Source organism: Phycodurus eques, chromosome 17 (genome assembly GCF_024500275.1).
Source record: "Phycodurus eques isolate BA_2022a chromosome 17, UOR_Pequ_1.1, whole genome shotgun sequence".
Classification (NCBI taxonomy): domain Eukaryota; kingdom Metazoa; phylum Chordata; class Actinopteri; order Syngnathiformes; family Syngnathidae; genus Phycodurus; species Phycodurus eques.
This window is the reverse complement of record NC_084541.1, coordinates 6971852-6994366: the sequence shown is the minus strand read 5'-3', so window position 1 is coordinate 6994366 and position 22515 is coordinate 6971852. Positions and strand designations below refer to the sequence as shown.

Genomic DNA, 22515 nt, shown 5'->3' with positions numbered 1-22515 from the left:
ATATATATATACACACACACACACACACACACACACACACACACACTCATCTATATTGCCGGCACGGTGAACGACTGGTTAGCACATCTGCCTCACAGTTCTGGGGAGAGGGGCTGAAGTCCCGGTCCTGCCTGTGTGGGGTTTGCATGTCCTCCTCGTGCCTGGGTGGGTTTTCTCTGGGCACTCCGATTTCCTCCCACATCCCAAAAACATTCGTGCTAGGTTGAATGAAGACTCTAAATTGCCTGTAGGTGTGAATGTGAGTCCGAAAGGTTGTTTGTTTCTATGTGCCCTGCGATGGGCTGGCGACCGGTTCAGGGTCCCGCCCGAAGATAGCTGGGATAGGCTCCAGCAGCCCGTGACCTGCATGAGGATAAGCGGTAAAGATAATGGACGGATGGCTTATGTATGTTTTTAGGAACTCAAGGCCTTATGCACCGAAATGAAAATTCTTCACCGAAAACGGGGGGGGGGGTTGGTGGATCAAACAGTGAACAAACTTATAAATCTAGTTGAATTTTTAAGTGCTTTTCACAGGGAAAAAAAATGCAACACAAAGCACTTTGCCATCCATCTATCCATTTTCTGTACAACTTATCCTCACTAGGGTCGTGGGCATGCTGAAGCCTATCTCAGCTATCTTCAGGCGAGAGGCTGGGTACACCCTGAACAGGTTGCCAGCCAATCGCAGGCCACATATAAACAAACAACCATTCACACTCACATTAAGAACAAGGGTGATGTGCAGAGCTGTGGGACTTATAGAGGAATAAAGTTGATGAGCCACACAATTAAGTTATGGGAAAGAGTAGTGGAGGCCAGACGTGAGTATTTGCGAGGAACAGTATGGTTTCATGCCTAGAAAGAGTACCACAGATGCATTATTTGCCTTGAGGATGTTGATGGAAAACTACAGAGAAGGTCAGAAGGAGCTACATTGTGTCTTTGTAGATCTAGAGAAGGCCTATGACAGAGTACCCAGAGAGGAACTGTGGTACTGCATGCGGAAGTCTGGAGTGGCAGAGAAGTGTGTTAGAATAATACAGGACATGTACGAGGGCGGCAGAACAGTGGTCAGGTGTGCTGTAGGTGTGACAGACGAATTTAAGGTGGAGGTGGGACTGCATCATGGATCAGCCCTGAGCCCCTTCCTGTTTGCAGTGGTGATGGATAGGCTGACAGATGAGGTTAGACTGGAATCCCCGTGGACCATGATGTTTGCAGATGACATTGTGATCTGCAGTGAAAGCAGGGAGCAGGTGGAGGAACAGTTAGAAAGATGGAGGCATGCACTGGAAAGCAGAGGAATGAAGATTAGCCGAAGTAAGACATAATATATGTGCATGAATGAGAGGGGTGGTGGGGGAAGAGTGCAGCTACAGGGAGAAGAGATAGCAAGGGTGGAGGACTTTAAATATTTGGGGTCAACCGTCCAGAGCAACGGTGAGCGTGGTCAGGATGTGAAGAAAAGGGTCCAAGCAGGTTGGAACAGGTGGAGGAAGGTGTCAGGTGTGTTATGTGACAGAAGAGTCTCTGCTAGGATGAAGGGCAACGTTTATAAAACAGTAGTGAGGCCAGCCATGATGTATGGATTAGAGACAGTGGCGCTGAAGAGACAACAGGAAGCAGAGCTGGAGGTGGCGGAAATGAAGATGTTGAGGTTCACTCTAGGAGTGACCAGGTTGGATAAAATTAGAAATAAGCTCATCAGAGGGACAGCCAAGGTTTGATATTTTGGAGACAAAGTTAGAGAGAGCAGACTTCAATGGTTTGGACACGTCCAGAGGAAAAATCTTGAGTATATTGGTAGAGAATGACGAGGATGGAGGTGCCAGGCAAGAGAGCTCGAGGAAGACCAAAGAGAAGGTTGATGGATGTCGTGAGGGAAGACATGAGGGCAGTTGGTGTTCGAGAGGAGGATGCAGGAGATAGGCTTACAAGGAAAAGGATGACGCGCTGTGGAACAAGCCAAAATGAAAGGAAGATTCACACTCACATTCACGCCTACCGGCAATTTAGAGTCTTCAATCAACCTATCATGCATGTTTTTGGGATGTGGGAGGAAACCGGAGTACCCGGAGAAAACCAACGCTGGCACAGGGAGCACAGCACTTTGCATTAATTCAAATATAAATAAATAAATCAAACCACCAATTATTACTTAGAAAACTATGCCAATCATTCGTAAAATTGCATTTATGGCTATGATTGCAGAGCTGCCAACCTATACAAATTCACATCCAGAATATCCATCCATCCATCCATCCATTTTCTGAGCCGCTTCTCCTCACTAGGGTCGCGGGCGTGCTGGAGCCTATCCCAGCTGTCATCGGGCAGGAGGCGGGGTACACCCTGAACTGGTTGCCAGCCAATCGCAGAGCACATACAAACAAACAACCATTTGCACTCACAGTCACACCTACGGGCAATTTAGAGTCTCCAATTTATGCATGTTTTTGGGATGTGGGAGGAAACCGGAGTGCCTGGAGAAAACCCACGCAGGCACGGGGAGAACATTCAAACTCCACACAGGTGGGGCCGGGGATTGAACCCGGGTCCTCAGAACTGTGAGGCTGACGCTCTAACCAGTCGTCCAGCGTGCTGCTCTTAGGACAAGGAGGGGGGGGGTTCGGGCGGGCATCGATCCGGCGACCCCCGACACGCCGAGCGAGCACCCCTACCGCCTGAGCTAACTCCTCCCCCCCATATCCAGAACAATATTTGAATTTCCATATTTTTTTTAATTACGTCATGAACATTACCATGGGACAGTTATTGTTGTATGTTATGAAATAGGATGAAAATCATTGTGCATACTGTCCAGTTTCACTGTATAATCATTACTCTATAAATGTTAACGTTAATAAATTATGGCTTCAATGTTTGTTATTTTACTGTATTTATTGCATCAATCTTGTAATGGTGGACGCATTTTGCAGCCAAATGTCTTCTCTTGAATGCTCTTTTTGTTTTGACTGATTCGCTCCATAATTTCACTTACTTTTTCCTCCCTGTCCTTCAAATGTTGACGTTATTTTCAATACAAATATGAATACATAATGTTTGGAGATTCTGTTTTGTTATTCTTGTGATTTATGGATGAAAATCAGACCACATTTTATGAACAATTTATGCAGAAAATTAAGAAATTCCAAAGGATTCACATCCTTTTTCCTCCCAAATATTTGTTTAGTTGCCTTTCAGTAATTTACCAAAACAATCTCTGGGACAATCTCATCAACAAAAAATTCAATTAGCCAGTCCCTTAATGCTCATGTTATCCATATGTTGTCTGAATCGCCACCACGTCTATTTGTGAACCAATTTACCTGTTGAAATGTAAATTAAGCCCAGCGTTCCATCTGCCTTCGAAGCACTTTACTCAATTACAGTGGTAGAGAAGAAGGCTAAGATCATAATTTAAGCCACTTCCCTTGTTCTATCAATCACTTTCCCTTCATCATAATAATGTAAGCGTTTGTTTTTGAGTGGAAGGCTCTTCTGCCACCCGGAAGTATGTGTGGCATCAAGGTGAAAACTAGACTTTATGTCGATCTGATCGGTGGTATCGGTCGACAATTAGCATTTTATGCTGATCGGTTTTCATGTCATAACTTGCCGATCTGTTCAATGACCTCATCGATCGGGCTCCGCACAAGAGATTTTGTCGCGTATGAATCCACAAGCTAGTTTATTTTTAGCCTTGTCACGTGTCTTGTTGCCCAGTACTGTAACTATCTGACGGCCAATAAAGTTTTTTCAATGTTGTCAGTGAAAAAACACGTCGTCGGTGTGGGACTATTTTGCTGTGTCTCAAACAAACTACATGTAAGTTATTTGCAGTCTGCACAAATGAAGTACGTCGTGGGGAACGTCCTCTAAATGCTTCAACACAACAAATTTGATCGAGCGCCTGAAGAATGCACACGAGGAGCATGCCGCGTTCAAGCAACGCAGCTGGGGGAAAACTCAAACTCTGGACAACACCTGTCCATATAGCTGGGACAGTGAGAAAGTTGGAGTAAGCATGTCATTAACAGTATTTATTAAAGTAATTTAATTGCAATAAAGTAATTTAATTACAGAAAGCTAGCACCCATTATTTCTGTCATGTTGTAATGTTGATCTGACCTAAATTTATGTCAGTGACCAATCCTTGAATGCCCCCTAGACGTCATTGGTGTTTTAACTTTTGTCTAAAATGCTAGAGAACAATTTGAGCTGGGATGGGCTCCGGATAAAGGAGGATAAACTGTACAGAAAATGGATGGATGGATGGATGGATACAGTATACAGTACACAAGTATATACAATAAAAGAACAAGTCATGTAAATAGACACATTGCTCCATCTTGTGATCGGATCGGTGATCGGTTATCGTTTTTTTAAAACTTGCTGATCGGTGATCGGCCCCAAAAATCCTGATCTTGTAAAGCCTAATGAAAACGTCTATAGACTAATGATACTGCAGCACTCTGAAGAGGCCCGATCTTGGTTCACTTCACCCTGGCTTTGCTGCAACACGAAGTCCCCAGAAGATACCTGTTTTCATTCACTACACCCAGACTTAGTGACCTTTCCGAACCATCCAGCAGCAATGTTTGTGAAAAAGCGACTACTAATTTCCATGCCAAGAAACAGAGGAGTAGACAAAAGGAATTCGGTGGACGGCAATCACAGAGTCAATAGCGTTGAACATTGCCGGAAACATGGTATCCACTTACGCAGTGCAAAAGCAGTGATTTAATGACATGTTGGAAACTTTTGATGCAAGGTATGCACTTCCTAGTTGCAAATATTTTGCCAAAGTCGCCTTGCCTCACAATGTACAACTTTAAATAAGACGAGGAACCATAAAAGCTGTATAGGGTACAATAATATTGCAAAAGGTGTCTCGGTCCATATAGAAAGGTGACTTTATGTTCTCTTTGCTATTTATAGTTTTAGATTCAAAGTATACTGCCAAACTTAAAATGCAACTATTTTCCTTTTTTTGCCCTAAATAATGGTCATACATTTCTCAACAGGCATTTGCCACACACGTCATTTAGCAAATGCACTTCAGAAGCAATTTGGCATCAATTAGCTCAGCCAAGTACAGGCAAGGAGCCAATGTAAGTGTCTGTTATTAATGTTTATGAAGTTTATCATGTTTACAGTTCTGGAATGAACACACATGGATGTATTCCACCACTAGACTTACCAACCCCTACCAGAGAATAATAGTATGCTTATTTATTCATGTTTATTTATGTGTGAGTGCGATATAGCATATACTGTATGCAGTAATAAGTGAATGTAAATGTTTGGCGAAAAAGGCTCAAGCTTCAGCTAAAAAAAATTATTTATTTTTTTTTTAAATCATGAATTTGAATTGATCTGAATTTGTATTCCTTAATTTTTGAAAACAATATTTGTATACTGTACCTTTATTTTTAATAAAGGAGTGCTTTTTAAGCTTTTTAAGCACTCCGTTGTCCCTAATCAATCCGGTTTCCGTATTAACTTCAAAAAAGATTTTGTAATAATTGATGTATCTGTATTTCTTTTTCTATAGTATGGCTAATTTTCAGTTTTTTCATAAGGATGGAAGAGTTAATTACATAACATTAAAATCTGTTCCAACCATAATTCCCGAGTTTTAGGGAAAGGTTTTACATACGAGAACAGGATTTGTTCCCAAAATGCTTTAATTAATGACATGAGCTAATCTGAATACATACATTGAGATGAACTAGAAATGTGTTTAATCCTAAATTATGTGTCAGTGTTGGGAAAGTTACCTCAAAATTTTTGAAATGTATAAATTGCTCCGGAAAGTAATTAGATACATAAAACAACATATTTCTCTCTCTGTCTCTCTGAATTGTACTCCCTTAGTTTTGAGTTGGTTCCCCACAAACATCACTTCTCAATCATTCATTTTACAATCATATATGGACGGTAAACACAGTAAGGCCAATACAAATCTTTGGGACTACTTTCCAAATTAACCTAACCTAACCTCATGCCTAAGTTCATGCAGCCCAAAATATTTGGAGTTGGGTGTAAAGTGAGGGTTTTCTGTTTGGTGCAGTTTATTGGGTTATTTAAACCCCATTACCTGGTACTGGATGCAAGTGGAAGCTCCTCTGTGATATGAACTAGTTTTAGGTAAAAAGGATGAGAGGTTTATATGGAGCTTTTTGTTTTTTGTTGATACAGCAAAACTGCCTTAGGCCATGCTCACACAGCGCAGGCCTTCATTCATTATCAATGGCACCCATCTGCTGGTGCAGCAGCCACAGTGGGACAGCAAAAAAAAAAAGTGAGGGGGAAAACTATATACTATAACATACTAAAACTCAATGGGAGGTTTTACGGAAATGCTCCGCCCAATAAAATAAAATCTGTACATATGTGTTAGTGCTATAAAGCTCTGTATGAACATTACAAACTACTGTATAGGGTTCAAACAGAATATTTTGCAAGCATCCAGTCAATTTAACTGGAATGTCTGTTTGAATGCGGTTATGTTAGTGAAAAAAAAAAATCTACACCTTCAAATATTCAACCTTGCCCATTTATTAACACAGATTATTACTTAGTTGAGCGGCTCGGAAACCCTGGCTCAATTCAGAGAATTTAAATAATGTAATGGAGTCAAATGATATAACGTTAAAAAATAAAAATAAAGATTTCTGAACTGGAAGAAAGTGCAGTCATGAGGTTTTCCTGTACTTGAATGGTTAAAAGGGGTTAATGATCACTATTCAAAACGGAAATCTATTTCAAGCAACATGCAGCCTGATTGTTAATAGGATGCTCAAAGGCAAGTTAAAATAAAACAATTACAAAATCATAATGGTTTACCTAAAATAAAAATACTGTTTCCTGCATGTAAAAAAAAAAAAAATCATTATTTTAGTGTACAAGCAAATTGAATCTTACATCCCCTGATTTAGAATCTTAAAGAGAGCTCGGTTGCTAGAGCACTTGCCTCCTTACAGGTTGGGAAGCACAAACAAACTTTAGGTGCCTTGGCCTGGGTGTCCAACTTGGCTCAATCCCCTTAAATTATGTTCATCGAGACAGACACGGCAACTTTCACAGAAAGGGAATGCATATTTTTTTAAATGCGAAAGTAACTGCAGACTTTCTTCAAATGAGCAAAACAGAGGTATCTCACAATTACCTTTCCAGCCTTTATGTCTCTGCTTTTCACTCACTGGCTTTTTGTAGTCATACTGAACCACTGTCTAATGTATGCTAAGCTACTGCTGCCATGGTAACCCTGGGGCAGGATTTAGACCTAGTTCAGGACGTTAGAACAGTGTGCGGTGAGCAGGTGGGGGCTGAGCTAGATGAAGGCAACACGAAAATTAAAGACTGCTATTCATACTCACATTCATAGGCTACTGGCTACTTGGATGAAGGATATGTGTATGTACAGTTTGTAAACTGCTAAGAAGAGTGACAATATGAGCTGCAATGGTTGAAATACAAAGGGAAGTAGGGAATGTATTGCAGTAGACTTAATTTCCTCTACACAATACATTTCGAAGGAGATACCCGCAGAAGGTGATGGAGGTGTGTTATAACTTATTGGTGGAGTATTACAACAATTAAATGTAATCTGGAAGTGATGAGTGACATCCCACGTGCATGCAGCAGGGAATAAGGAAGCCTCCATTGCATGGGAAATCGTGCCCAGTAGCAAAGAAGAATAATTAGTGTTTTGTGTGTATTGTTTTGTCTGTTTGTGTACGCTCCAGCCCCTTTGCAAACAGTATTTGGCCCTAAATGTTCTTGAGTAGCTTTTTTGGTGTGCTACGAAGCATTGCACATGTAAATGCTTAAGGGTGTATGCATGATGACAGCGCACGGCTATCTCGGTGTGAGTATAACGATGACGTAACTGGCTGAAAGCTAATGCGCTTGGACCGTCAATGGAGACACTGGTAGTTGAGTTGCAAGTTGTGGGGGTCGTTCAATTAAAGGAATCTCCTTTCCAATGGTGACAGTTATTAATGCCTGTCACCTAGTTACTACAGGCTGCAGGGATGTGGGTGGGGACTAAATAGGAGGTGTGATGGTGACTGTGCAAATTCATTCTAACTCAGCTACACTGCTCGGGCATGTCGAGCAATGCCTCCTCCTCCACTTTCTCCTCACCTGCATGCATATTCTGGCCTCATTCATCATTTCGCCTCAAGCCATAGGTAAAGCCAAGTAACACCCTCTCCTGTCATAAACACTCCAGCACATTTATGTGCACACTCATAAAAACAGCAAACTGTCACATCCTGAGCATCTGCCTCTCAATCAGTAGATGACACATGCACATATGCCGTCACTACGATTAACACTTCTGACTACAAAAAAAAACTAGCATGGGTAACCTAAGCACAACCGAAGGTGTGGTCCTCTCCTAATGTACGCAATCACCTCCCTCGTTGCTTCACTCGGGTGCAAAATGTTTGGAGTTTCATCTTGTGCGTGTGTGTGGCTTCGTACAGTAGCCTTACCTGTCCAAGATGTCAAGGCTGGATGTGGCTGTGGCTCCCAGCACTCCGAGCGCTGCACTCCCCACCGCTGCGGCAGCACCGCTGCCTGCCTCCATGATACTGACTCACTGCAATGTGTAGCCTGCCAAGAGATGTCGAAAGAGAGCGAGAAAGAGCGAGAGAGAGAGAGAGAGAGAGAGAGAGAGAGAGAGCTGTGCAGCCTGCCATAAAAATGGGGGGAGAGAGCAACAGAGAAGGGAGAGGAGCAGGGGTAGAGAAGGAGGGGAAAAGACCGATGAGATCAAATAAGTCATATGTATACTGTAGATGCAAGAGCAATGATGCTGATGGCTGCGGGGTCTAACACACAAAAAAGGCTTGTTGTCATTTTGTCATGGAGATAAAAGTGGGTAAGAGAAAACCATTAAATGTATATATATATATATATATATATATATATATATATATATGACAATGTATATAGTCCGTACATCAAAGAATTCCTGCTAATAGAGCTTTTGACAGCAAATTTAGCAGTGTTTTCAGCACATGGAGATTCTGGCCAACAAAACTACAACAACGTAAATCAACAGTTAAGCAGACACATCGGCTGCAGTGCTTGGTATCCTGTGGTGTCTGACGTCTCTACCTTCGACCAAGAATTTCCATTTTAAACTCCAATTTCTACGAGCCTCCTGCTAACCTGAATGAATGATCACTAAACCAGGAACAACGACAGATAATTGCTCTGACAGTGCAAATGTAAAACAGGAAAAGTCCATGCCGGTTTTCCTGGCCCCATCAATGACAATGCATTGTATACACAGGAGAGTGACGCCGAGGATGGGAGGGGCCAAGGAGCACAAGTAGACACAAGTAGAGGATGGGAGGGGCCAAGGAGCACAAGTAGACACACACACACACACACACACACACACACACACACACACTAGAGAGATACTTTCCTTACTTTTACTTGTGTAAAAGTATGTGAACCCTTCTATTAGTAGTTTGTGGCACCTCCTTTTGCAACCATTACTTCAACCAGACATTAACGGTAACCACTAACCAGTTTCTCACATCTGTTTATGGGGATTTTTGCCAACTACGTCTTGCAAATCTCAGAATGTTGAGAGACTGGAGTGACATCCGGTGTGCACCAATTTATGCAGGTCTCGCCACAACATTTCAAATGGATTAAGGTCCAGACTTTGACTGTGCCAATTCACAATACGAATCCTCACTCTCTGATGCCATTCCTTTGTACTTTGGCTGGAATATTTTGGTTTATTGTCCTGTTGTTTAATTCATTTCCATCCCAGTTTCAACTCAACGAATGATGGCAGGTGATCCTGGTCAAGAATGTCTTAATACGCCTGGAAATTCATGGCTCTCAAGATAAAATGGAGTCGTCCAGGACCAGAAGTGGAAAACTAGCCCCAGACCTTCATAATTCTACCACCATGCTTCATCATTGGGAGGAGGTTCTTTACTTCATATGCAGTACTGGCTTTTCTCCAAACATGCTGGTTTTGATTGACCAATGGTCAAGAAGAACAGCGGAGACGTACCCATCCTTAACAGTTCAATATATTGATCAAGATTTTAAAAATAAATAAACAAACAAACAAAAAATAAAATAAAAAAACTAAGTGCTTACAGCCTGTTATTGCATTTTATGCATTAACTGTATTTCCTTCCATTAAGTTGCAATTTGTAATTGCACTTTGTAATAGCACATTTATTCAGTTAGCCCTTGGTAAAGTAGTTATAAAAAAAAAAAATAGTACATGTAATTTCATTATTATTTTTAACTGAACTTTACTACAAAATGTTTGTTGAAAAGTAGCGCAATAAAAAAAATATTTTTCCCCAACACAAGGAATAATTGTCATTAAAAATCGTGATTACAACATTCCTCAAAATAATCCAGATTTTTATATTGGCCATAATCATGCAGCTCTAACTCCCGTCATCATAGTGTGCACTCCCGTATATTCCCCCGTTCATTTGTTTACATACTTCCTGCTCCCGATGACCTTCGCTCCCGCTCCTGCCCAATCCCGTCATTGATGGTGAAATTCACTGCAGGACCCACTGGACCCGGTGGTAATCCCCAAATTTGTCAGCCTCTAGTATACAGTACTGTATATAAACCTCATATATAAACATACAGTATGTACAGTGGTGTGAAAAATTTTGTTTGTTTGTTTGTTTGTTTGTTTGTTTTTGCATGTTTGTCACACTTACTTTAAATGTTTCCCATCATCAAACAAATTTAAATATTAGTCAAAGACAACACAACTAAACACAAAATGCAGTTTTTAAACAGTTTTTATCAAGGAAGAAAAGAAAAATCCAAACTTACATGGCCCTGTGTGAAAAAGTGATTGCCCCCTAAACCTAATAACTGGTTGGGCCACCCACAGCAGCAACAACTGCAATCAAGTTTTTGCGATAACTTCATGGAGGGAACAAAGGATATGACCCAAAATGCACGACTCCAATTCAAATGGACAGTTTCAAAACGAGAGGTTTAATAAATTGGCAGAGGTCGGTACACAGGCAGGCAATCCACAAAGGCAACAGTATCCAAAAAACGTGAGGCAAAAAGGCAACGTCAATTATCAGAACAGGGTCTAGGCTTGCTATGAGTCAAACACAAATGTCACAAAAAGACATTCATTACTGTATTTACTTCCTGCCATCTAATAGAAGACCATTTGTTCTGTCTGTCACTATGCCTCATTGCCATAAATAGAGGAACAAAGATACATTATTTATTGTAAATATACAACCCTAATTCCAATGAAGTTGGGGCATTGTGGTAAACATAAATAAAAACAGAATACAATGATTTGCAAATCATGTTCAACCTATATTTAATTAAATATACTACAAAGACAAGATATTTCATGTTCAAACTGATAAACCTTATTGTTTTTAGCAAATAATCATTAACTTAGAATTTTATGGCTGCAACATGTTCCAAAAAAGATGGGACAGGTGGCAAAAAAGACTGAGAAAGTTGAGGAATTGCAAGGAATTTAGGGATTTCATCATCTGCGGTCCATAATATCATCAAAAGGTTCAGAGAATCTGGAGAAATCACTGCATGTAAGCGGCAAGGGCAAAAACCAACGTTGAATGCCCGTGACCTTTGATCCCTCAGGCGGCACTGCATCAAAAGCCGACATCAATGTGTAAAAGATAGGACCACATGGGCTCAGGAACTCTTCAGAAAACGAATGTCAGTAAATACAGTTTGGCGCTACATCCGTAAGTGCAACTTGAAACTCTACTATACAAAGCAAAAGAAGAACCGTCTTTTATTGTCATGAACATGCATGCATGTACACGAATGTTGTTCTCTCCATTTAACTCATAACAGTGAACACATACACATGTTAGTGGAACACTGGAGCAGAGGGCAGCTGAAGCACCCGGGGAGCATTTCGGGGTATCAGTGTCTTGCTCAAGGACACCACAGCTGTGAGCGGGGATGTTGGCGGATGGTCCAGTCGGGGTCTTGAACCTAAGTCCCCCACGGTGGCAGGCGATGATCTTAACCATTGGCCCACAGCTGCCCTACTAAGGCATTTATCAACAACACACAGAAAGGCCGCCGGCTTCTCTGGGCCCAAGCTCATCTAAGATGGACTGATGAAAAGTGGAAAAGTGTTCCGTGGCCCGACGAGTCCACATTTCAAATTGTTTTTGGAAATTGTGGATGCCGTGTCCTCCGGGCCAAAGAGGAAAAGAATCATCCGGACTGTTATGGACGCAAAGTTGAAATGCCAGCATCGGTGATGGTATGGGGCTGTGTTAGTGCTAATGGCATGGGTAACTTACTCATCGTGAAGGTACCATTAATGCTGAAAGGTACGTACAGGTTTTGGAGAAACATATGCTGCCATCCAAGCAATGACGTTTTCATGGACGCCCCTGCTTATTTCTGCAAGACAATGCCAAATCACATTCTGTACATTACAACAGTGTGGCTTCGTAGTAAAAGAGTGCGGGTACTAGGCTGGCCTGCCTGCAGTCCAGACCTGTCTCCCATTGAAAATGTGTGGCGCATTATGAAGCGACAACAGAGACCCCGGACTGCTCAACAGCTGAAGATGTACATCAAGCAAGAATGGGAAAGAATTCCACCTTCAAAGATTCAACAATTAGTGTCCTCAGTTCTCAAACGTTTATTGAATGTTGTCAAAAGAAAAGGTGATGTAAGACAGTGGTAAACATGACCCTGTCCCAGCTTTTTTGGAATGTGTTGCAGCCATAAAATTCTAAGTTAATGATTATTTGCTAAAAAAAAAAGTTTATCAGTTTGAACATTGCATATCTTGTTTGTAGTGTATTAAATTAAGTACATTAAGTACTTTAAGTACACAAGTATATACAGTAAATGAACAGTGCATTTAAATTGACACATTCCTCCATCTTGTGATCGGATCGGTGTTCGGTTATCGTTTTTTTAAACTCGCTGATCAGTGATTGACCCCAAAAATCCTGATCGTGTAAAGCCTATTAAATATATTTGTATATTGAAGGAAGGACAAAGTGACAGCCAACCACAAACTTCCGTTGGGGATGAACAGGGAGACGCATTGGCAATCGCAGGCTGACACAGAAGTCTTTCTTCTTACAATGAGGTCACCCTGGATGCATTAATATGCCAGTTTTGGTTGGGGTGTTCAAGTGTCTGTATATTTGTGTTATGCTTGTTCAAGGTTACTCGAACAGAACAGATGGCCGCAACCATTTAGTTTGACCTTTCACCCCAACTTTCCAAACTACTTCAGTTTTGATGTACTACTGCAGCACAAAAACAGACTGCAGTTTCAATAAACATTAGATGCAATAAAATATAGCTTGTAGTTTACGTTTCACCTCTGCCAACATAAATGTCTAAAACCTTGATGGTAAAATGCAGACCTCAAAGGCATTCTGAAATTAACTACGCCAAAGCTAATCTTGGGACGGGCTTGGGATTGGACCGATTGTGGTTGCACCTGCAAAGTTGTAAAGAGTATCAGTGTTGAAGATATTTGAGTTTAACGTAATCCTACTTAATATATAAAGCATAAAGTGGAAAATTTTCCATGCAGATGGTTCATTTGTGCTAGGGCTGGAAACAAAAACAAAAAAACCAATCGAATAACTCAGCTAAATCGACTTGAAAAATAGGTTGACAAAAAATTTCTGCCTCGGACCTCCGCCGGGACCCAAAAAAAAATAAAAGACAAAGCTCCGCCTGGAACCCATGTTTCACACAGAGTGGAGCAGGAGGAAGTAGGAATGTTTGAGGAAAATAAAGACAAGTGTTCCTCAATGACGTCATTTAAATGTGTCACACGTAAACCAGTTTGAGATTGAATTCAGCACCTGCGTCCTGCCGCAAGCACAGAGTTATGGTATATATATATAGCTATACCATATCTATGGCCGCGAGTGCATTAGAACACGTTTAGAAACCAACTGGAAGAGACAATTACATTCCAGTCACCCTGAAATCCATGCACAGGTATGCGTGTTAAAGTTTTTAAAAATATAATTTCTATCAATTGTTTAGATAGATTCTAAACCTATTCTACCTACCGCTGGCTCCCGCGAACGAATTGTTCAGCATCTATATGGTAGATGCTAAAGAGAATAGCCAAATATTGTACTCAAGCAAGAGTACTGTTACTTGACAATAATGTGACTCAAGTAAAAATAAATAGCCCTCCAAAATAATTGCTTCAGAGTAAAAAGTACACAGTGAAACAATTACTCAAGTCAAGAGTAAATAGTAGCTGATTTTTTTTAACCACAGCATGAACAAAATAAAACGTAACTGTCCAAATTCGGATGTTGCTGTGTGTGTGTGCGTTTGTATGCGCAGTCAAAACTACAAAAAAAACCATCTGCAATTTACTGAACAGTGTTTTCTAAAGTTATCAGCGAGCTGAAATTAGACCTGACACCAATCTGATCGGCCTGATCGGTATCGGCCGATAATTAGCATTTTATGTGGGTCGGCTTTAATCTTATAATTGAATACACTACAAAAACAAGATATTTAATGTTCAAACTAATAAACATGATTGTTTTTAGCAAATAATCATTAACTTGGAATTTTATGGCTGCAACACGTTCCACAAACGCTGGGACAGGTGGCAAAAAAGACTGAGAAAGTTAAGGAATGCTCAGCCAACACCTGTTTGGAGCATCCCACAGGTGAACAGGCTAATTGGGAACAGGTGGGTGCCATGATTGGGTATAAAAAGAGCTTCCCTGAATTGGTCACTCATTCACAAGCAAAGATGGGGCGAGGTTCACTTCTTTGTGAACAAGTATGTGAGAAAATAGTCGGAACAGGTTAAGGACAATGTTCCTCAACATACAATTCCACAGAATTTAGGGATTTCATCATCTACAGTCCATAATATCATCAAAAGGTTCAAAGAATCTGGAGAAATCATGTAAGCGGCAAGGGGTGTTTATATGGAAAAGCTTATATGGAGCATTTTCAGTTTCGGTTTGGGCTTTTAACTATGCTATTATAATTGGAATAGAAGGCTCCATGTAAACCAGAATGGTCTTGCAGCTCTTTATTCTTTATTTCAGACACAGTGGATCCCCTCCACATCACATCGTAAAGAAAATCAATTTAACAGAGAAACAATGAAGGAAATTAGAGCAGCAATAATAATAACAACAATACTGATTTAAGAGCAAAAAATAAATAAAGTAAGAGCACGACTCGACTTGATCATGACAGGCCTTATGTTGAGAGACATTCATAATTGTGTTCATATTGTTCATAAAACAAGTTGTTATGGTGTTGCTGTTTGTCCAAAGACACTCCACGTACTTTATTTTTTAGTAGTTTTTACAAGAGTCTGTATTCTATTGCTTAATGTTTCCGGAATTGTAACTGATGGTGTCACTAATGCAGTTTTTAGGGTGTGTGGTTTGAACGCAACTCTATTTCAACCACGGTATGACGGCAGCTGATCGGATAGGTGTCTGAGGGGGTTGTGCACACGGACAAAAACGTTACCGTCAAAGGTGGATACACAATGAGTATGTTTCACCAGCTAAGGCTAAAACACACGGCCGAATATAAGCAGGCTCGTCCTGTTCAGAGTACAAGTAAACTTAAGTTTCGACTGAGCATAGCTCCACTGGAAAGGCATTTGAAAACAGTTCTGAACCTAAGTTCAATACAACTGTATTTAGAAAATAATAATAATGCATTCGACTTATAGCACTTTTCATGGGACTCAAAGATGCTTTACAATTGCACACATTATTCATTCACTCGACAGTCACACACACGAGTGGTGGTAAACTACTTGTGTAGCCACAGCTGCCCTGGGGCAGTCTGACAGAAGCGTGGTTGCCATTCTGAGCCTACGGCCCCTCTGACCACCACCAAACATCCAACCAGATTGATTCATAGGCAAAGTGGGTTAAGTGTCTTGCCCAGGGACACAATGACGACATGAGCTCGGGAAGGGATACGAACCGGTGACCCTCCGGTAGCAGGGCAGACACTTACCCTGATTGCCATTTATTTTATGAAAGAAGCTTAAACCACTGTAACATAATGCACATTTAATTTAGTGATTCCATGTACCACTACAGTGAGGCCGCATATCACTGGTGGTACTTGTATCACACTTTGGGAAACATTGATCTCGGTGAACGTAATTACTTTCAGAAATTGAGGGGGAAATAAACATAAAACTCTTTACACACTTTTTATTTTACTCAACTAAATTGACTGAATTTCATCGACGACAATCTTAAGGTATTTCGTCGACTAAAACGCGAACGAAAATAAATTTATATTATTATTATAAATGAGATTAGATAGATTATATTATATTCCGTCTCTCACTGTTAACATAAACCTACCATTAAAAATAGAGACCGCTCATGTCTTTATTAGTAGGTGAACTTACAAAATCAGTGAGTGATCAAATAATTATTTCCTCCAATGTATATTTACTAACTTTACAGACCCCTATACTGACTTTTTCTTTTAAAGTGACAAACAGAAAAGAGCCCAGTTGAAGACAGTCGGTGAGTCAATCGCACTCAAATTGTGGAAGACATGATGACCAGTTGTATTTGATTGGTATGTTGGAACATTTTGACCTGAGGCACGTGCTTCTGAGCCTCAAATATTTTGCCAAGGTTGCCTTGCCACACCTGTAAAATCCCACATGAGAAAGTAGTGAGGGTGCAACTCATTTGTATATTTGGAACTTCCCTAGGTCTGAGCTCATTGCTCCTCTGTTTTCATGCTAGCTCCTCCCACCCAGTGTTAATTTTGACTGCAAATTTTGATTTACTTTTAGTTAGTCTTGAATAAAATATAATTGGGTTTTAGTCAGAATTTTTTTATCTAAATTTAGTTTTAGTCGAGTTTTAGTCGACGAAATACAATACAAATACAAATACAGATTAACAAAATTGCTAATCTGGCAACACTGACAGCATTTTGTAAACAAACTCCACTCTTTTTGCAGGCATGTTGTTAGAAGAAGCAGTGCACGTCAACAGGGATGCAGTTTGAACTCCGGGTGTCGCTTGAAAAAATGATTATAAAACATTAATGAACTAAAATTAATCTTTAAATTTTTATCATATTTATTAATTGCACAGCCTACCTAACAGTCATATTGAGAATGGTGACCTCAGAGATGAGCTGAATGCAGTTGTCGCCGATTATGCAAAGAACTGCCTCAGAAGTTGGTTAATTTGCATATCAATGTATTAGAACTGTCTGCTTTCAAACGAGGCAGAGGGCAGATAGACTGAGGAGGACTCACATTCTTTGCTTGTTAGAGGTGGAGTGGAGCCAGTTGTGGAACAAAAGGAGACGGATTAAGAGAATGAACACATTGTAGTGCTGCATCTGCTGCCGAACACAATATTATGCAACTGAATGTATTTTACAACTTGTTCCTTCAGGCCCGCCGCACACCGAGCAATGCGGCTGAAACCGACTGCTGTCTCGCAATGTACGGTGTTCGGCAACTAGTTTTCATGAGTATCCATCCATCCATCCATTTTCTGAGCCGCTTCTCCTCACTCGGGTCGCGGGCGTGCTGGAGCCTATCCCAGCTGTCATCGGGCAGGAGGCGGGGTACACCCTGAACTGGTTGCCAGCCAATCGCAGGTTTTCATGAGTAGTTTTGCTGAATTGCGAGTGAACGGCGTAGCAACATCGCAGATGTAACTACCAATCAAAAATGTAGTACAGCTTTCACAAAAAAAACAACCAAAAAAAACAAACAAAAAACGTTTACATAATAAGCAAGACCCAGCCGGTCGGTGGTTGCCACCAAGCACTACCAATAAAGTATTATACAGTAGATACACAGTGTTTTACAATAATACTTAACTATATTTACAATTTTAAATGTACCTGACCTGCGACGAGAAAGCCAAGTGGTGAGAGTCTGTTGCTGAAATGCTTGGGTGCAGTCTGTGAATGGGGCTATCAGTGTGTATCAAATGAGAGAGATACCAAGCATCTTCCTTTTTCATCCTCTCTCCTCCCCATCTCAAAATTGCTTATAGATCACTAATTTGGGGAAGATACCAAAGATAAGATCTATACAAACAATTTAAATTTCGGACATTTGACCTTGCCACAGAATAGACTTAAACTTTCCCTTTAAATCTTAGATGCAGTGACTCATAGGAACAGGCCTTGCTTGTGACCTTTCCCACCGAGTATTGATTTCACTTGGAGAAAGAATTTTTGAGGTTGCCAGCTAATCTGGTAACTGGATCACTGATCCTTGGCGGCCCTGTCAGAACTTTTACTTGCCTCGTATATTCATGGTATTATACATTAAGTTTTAGTGATTATTTCGTATTTAGCGTATTTATACTGTATTATTTAAGTCCCTTTAAGAAATTATTAGTGAACTTCTCCACTTGTGGCAGAATCTCTTCCTCGACCAAGAGAGGGCACTCCACCCTTTTCCGACTGAGGACCATGGTCTCAGATTTGGAGGTGCTGATTTTCATCCCAGCCCCTTCACACACTGCTGTGAACCGCTCCAGCGAGAATTGAAGGTCACGGTTTGATGAAGCCATTAGAACCACATCATCTGCAAAAAGCATAGACACATTGCTAAGGCCACCAAACCGGACCCCTTCAACACCTCGGCGACAAATGATGGCAACAGAAGTTACATCGGCCCTCGATGACAAAGGGCAGCCTTGGCGGTATCTAACTTTCACTGGAAACGGTATTCGACTTATTGCCAGCAATGCAGACCAAACTCTGACACGGATGTACTAGGACCAAACAGCCCTTATTAAGGGATCCGGTACCCCATATTCCAAGAGTACCCTCCATAGCACTCCCCGAGGGACTTGGGTCAAACTGCTTCTCCAAGTGCACAAAACACATGTAGCCTGGTTGGGTAACCTCCCATGCACCTTCAAGGACACTTCTGAGGGTATAGAGCTGGTCCACTGTTCCCCGACCAGGACGAAAACCTCACTGGTCCCCCTGAATCTGAAATCTGAAGATTGACTTTCAGACGGAGACTCCGTTCCAGAACCTCTGAATAGACTTTACTGGGGAGGCTGAGGAGTGTGATCCCCTGTAGTTGGAACACACCCTCTGGTCCCCCTTCCTAAAAAGGGGGTCACCATCCTGGTCTGATGGTGGACTGCAGCCCTCCTCCAACTGGTGGAGGGCTGGAGTGATGGTTGACTTTCAAAAACTTTCTCTCCCATCTCCCGACTGCATCTCTGGAGCTCAACGACAGTGATCTTTGGGTTCTTCTTTACCTCTCTCACCAAAGCTCTTCTCCCCCGATTGCTCAGTTTGGCCGGACGGCCAGCTCTAGGAAGGGTTCTGGTCCTCCCAAACGTCTTCCATTTAAGGATTATGGAGAATTACGTACTCTTAGCGCAGCAGCAATTTTTTGTAACATTGGCCAGATCTGCGCCTTGCCACAATTCTGTCTCTGAGCTCTTCAAGCAGTTCCTTTGACCTCGGGATTCTCATTTGCTCTGACATGCACTGTGAGCTGTAAGGTCTTATATAGATGGGTGTGTGGCTTTCCTAATCAAGTTCAATCAGTATAATCAAACACAGCTGGACTCCAAGGTTTAAAACAAAAGAGCTAAAATCACCAAGTATAATTTCTTTACACTGAAATAATGACCTAAAAATAACAGCAATTTCCCCTATTCGACACTTGTTCATAACATTTCAATTTGCTGGTGTTGCCTCATTTAAAATGGTATTACAGGTACTTTCTGTTCACCACATTTCATTTACTAACAAAAAGTCCAGATCATAGGTTGTAAGGATGTCATTAATCAACATTGATTTATTATCCGGTGACCCGATATTGAAAAGAGCTAGTTTCGCAGAGATAACTAGAGACAATGCTTTGATAGATTCACATTTTATCTCCACTAAGTTTGTAGTTCTACTTTTTTTGTGCCATATTTCTTTGACCAACTTTCTGTCTCTTGTCATTGCAGGGATGAAAAATGCCTGAACGATATAGGGATCTGACTTATTGTGGAAAAGACCCCGCAGATAAAATTCACAGATAAGTTTCTTCATGGGTGGAGGAGGGGCGCTTCGCATCTTAGTGGACGGTGGTTTCAGGCGAGGGGGATCTGACAATGCTGACTAAAGAAACCAACATTGCCAAGAGAAAATCAGTTTGCTGCTAACGACTGCATCAGTTTGCCGAGGATTACAATCACTAACCGACGACAAGTGATCAACCCCCACCCAAGCAGAGAACAATAAAGGACTGGCTGATGGCTTTAATACCTTCGACTGCGGATTTGAAAAGGATACTTTCACTGTTTTTTTTTCATGTCCTAAATGTGTATTTTGTCATAGTGGCTGTTTGTTGTCATACTAGAGTGGCTCCAACTACCGGAGACAAATTCCTTGTGTGTCTTCTAGCATACAGTACTTGGCCAATAAAGCTGATTCTGATCTTACCATTAAAATATCACAATAATAATTAATAAAATGAATTGTTGATATTAGAACGATTACATTTTGTGCAACTCAAGCCGTTTAAAGTTTTAATAATAAACTTGCTGTTCTTGAATACACTAACTGACTGTTGTGTCCTCATACACACACGCACACACACCAATATCTCGGCAATTTAGAGTCCTCAATCAACCTACCATGCATGCAAACTCCACATAGGCGGGGCCTGGATTTGAATCCATCCATCCATCCATCCATTTTCTGAGCCGCTTATCCTCACTAGGGTCGCGGGCATGCTGGAGCCTATCCCAGCTGTCACCGGCAGGAGGGGGGGTACACCCTGAACTGGTTGCCAACCAATCGCAGATATATATATATACACACTATGCTCTCAAAGGAGACAGCAACACTGCCGCCTAGCGGATGCAAAGGAGGGCTTTCCTATACGTGATTCTAATCTGCGTTATGTTTGTCTAAAAGATAAACATGTACTGATACTGATAAACAAACGCACTTTCAACAATTCACAAGTAAAAACTGAATATTTACAAATGATAAGTCATGATAGAGGCACACCCAACATTAAAAAACACGTGTATATTGCGCATATATTTGTGCATTTTGAAAAACACACGTGCAAATAATTTTGAGACATATCGCTCTCCATACTCTTTGAGTCGAACAAATGATCAAACAACAGTAAAGCCCTTGCTTATTTGACCTGTTGACCCATTTTGTTTGCCCCTGCTTGTTGCAGACAAACCTTTATTCACAGTAACATATTTTACAAATATATCTCAAGTCACTGTCAATCTTTACTTCGTACGAAACTATGTTGTGCCCTGGTCATGCTATACCTCCTCAAAAAAGGGTGCGACCAAATCATGTGCTAATAGTGCAAAGGTTAGTGTCGGGCCCAGTTTTGTTAAGTTTAACGTGATAAAGTTGCTTCTATAGGGGTTTTGGTTCCACCAAAGTGAAATTGACGATCGTGATGCAACACGGAAATTGTGCCAAATCAACATTGTTGTAATACTTCTAACATGTCCACATGATAAGTGAAAGCTGTTGAAACGGACATCCTCCATCACTAAACTATGAGGATTTTCTTTTGGCTGAAATCCTCTTATTTAAAATGCACCCCACACAACACACATTATATTAAGAAACCTAGCCCTGGGCTAAATGTTTTGTTCCATTGTGATGACATATAAATGCGAAACGTCAGACGAAATGAAACTACAACATTTGATGAAACTTGGCTCCTTATCGAGGTCTATTACTTAAGTTACATGTAATCAAGACCAAGTATACGACAACACAAATGATCGACTCAGTTATGACAACTGCAAAACAGAGATTTTCCATGAAGGTCACATTGCAAACCACCAAGAAAAAGAATAAACAGAAACTAAGAACCAAGTAACCCAGGAATAGAGAAAGTGACTTTCGGCTTATACCCTGTCAGGTGTCACCACAGTTGAGTCACTGACATGATTTGTTTGGTACCTTTTTTATGTCGAATGCCCTTCCTGACGTAACCCACCAGGCTTGGGCGTAAAAGGCAGAAGCATGTACCACTACACTACCAGCGTAATCCAGGAAACCCAGGTCTACACAAAAATATACACATTCTCCATCTTACCAGATCAAGGTTGTAAGCTCATTCAACTGTACCAGAGAGGTGTTTGATTCAAGTGTGACGGAAAGACAGCCTCGCACAAACTCACGGTTCAACAATTGCCACGGATCATCTCTTGTCAATGCTGCTCTCTGCCCGCTTGAGCGCATTGACAAGCACTACACTCCACAAATGATGGCATAAATCATGTCGTTTGGGGCTAATAGTCCACGATGTTCAATATATAAATATTTGATGAAGCAGATTCCTGAGCAACCATCTGCCTTATGTCACAGACATTACATGGATATCACCTGTCACATACTCACACTGACGACCAGCAACGTCAGCTACTGTATGTTAACTAAGTCACTGCTATATGACCGTGACTTCATCAAGTACTGTATTACTAT

The 22515-nt window shown here is 41.1% G+C and overlaps 1 protein-coding gene across 7 annotated transcripts in view; it reads right to left on the bottom strand.

The window, feature by feature from the left end:
• The window catches only part of arhgap32b (Rho GTPase activating protein 32b), a 125138-nt gene that overhangs the window by 83088 nt on the left and 19535 nt on the right, over positions 1 to 22515 (bottom strand). For all 7 annotated transcript variants that reach the window (XM_061701947.1, XM_061701949.1, XM_061701950.1 and 4 more), the window contains exon 3: positions 8508 to 8707. In XM_061701947.1, the coding sequence (XP_061557931.1) occupies positions 8508 to 8602 (95 nt within the window). In that variant the 5' untranslated portion in view covers positions 8603 to 8707. The remainder of the gene's footprint in view (positions 1 to 8507; positions 8708 to 22515) is intronic.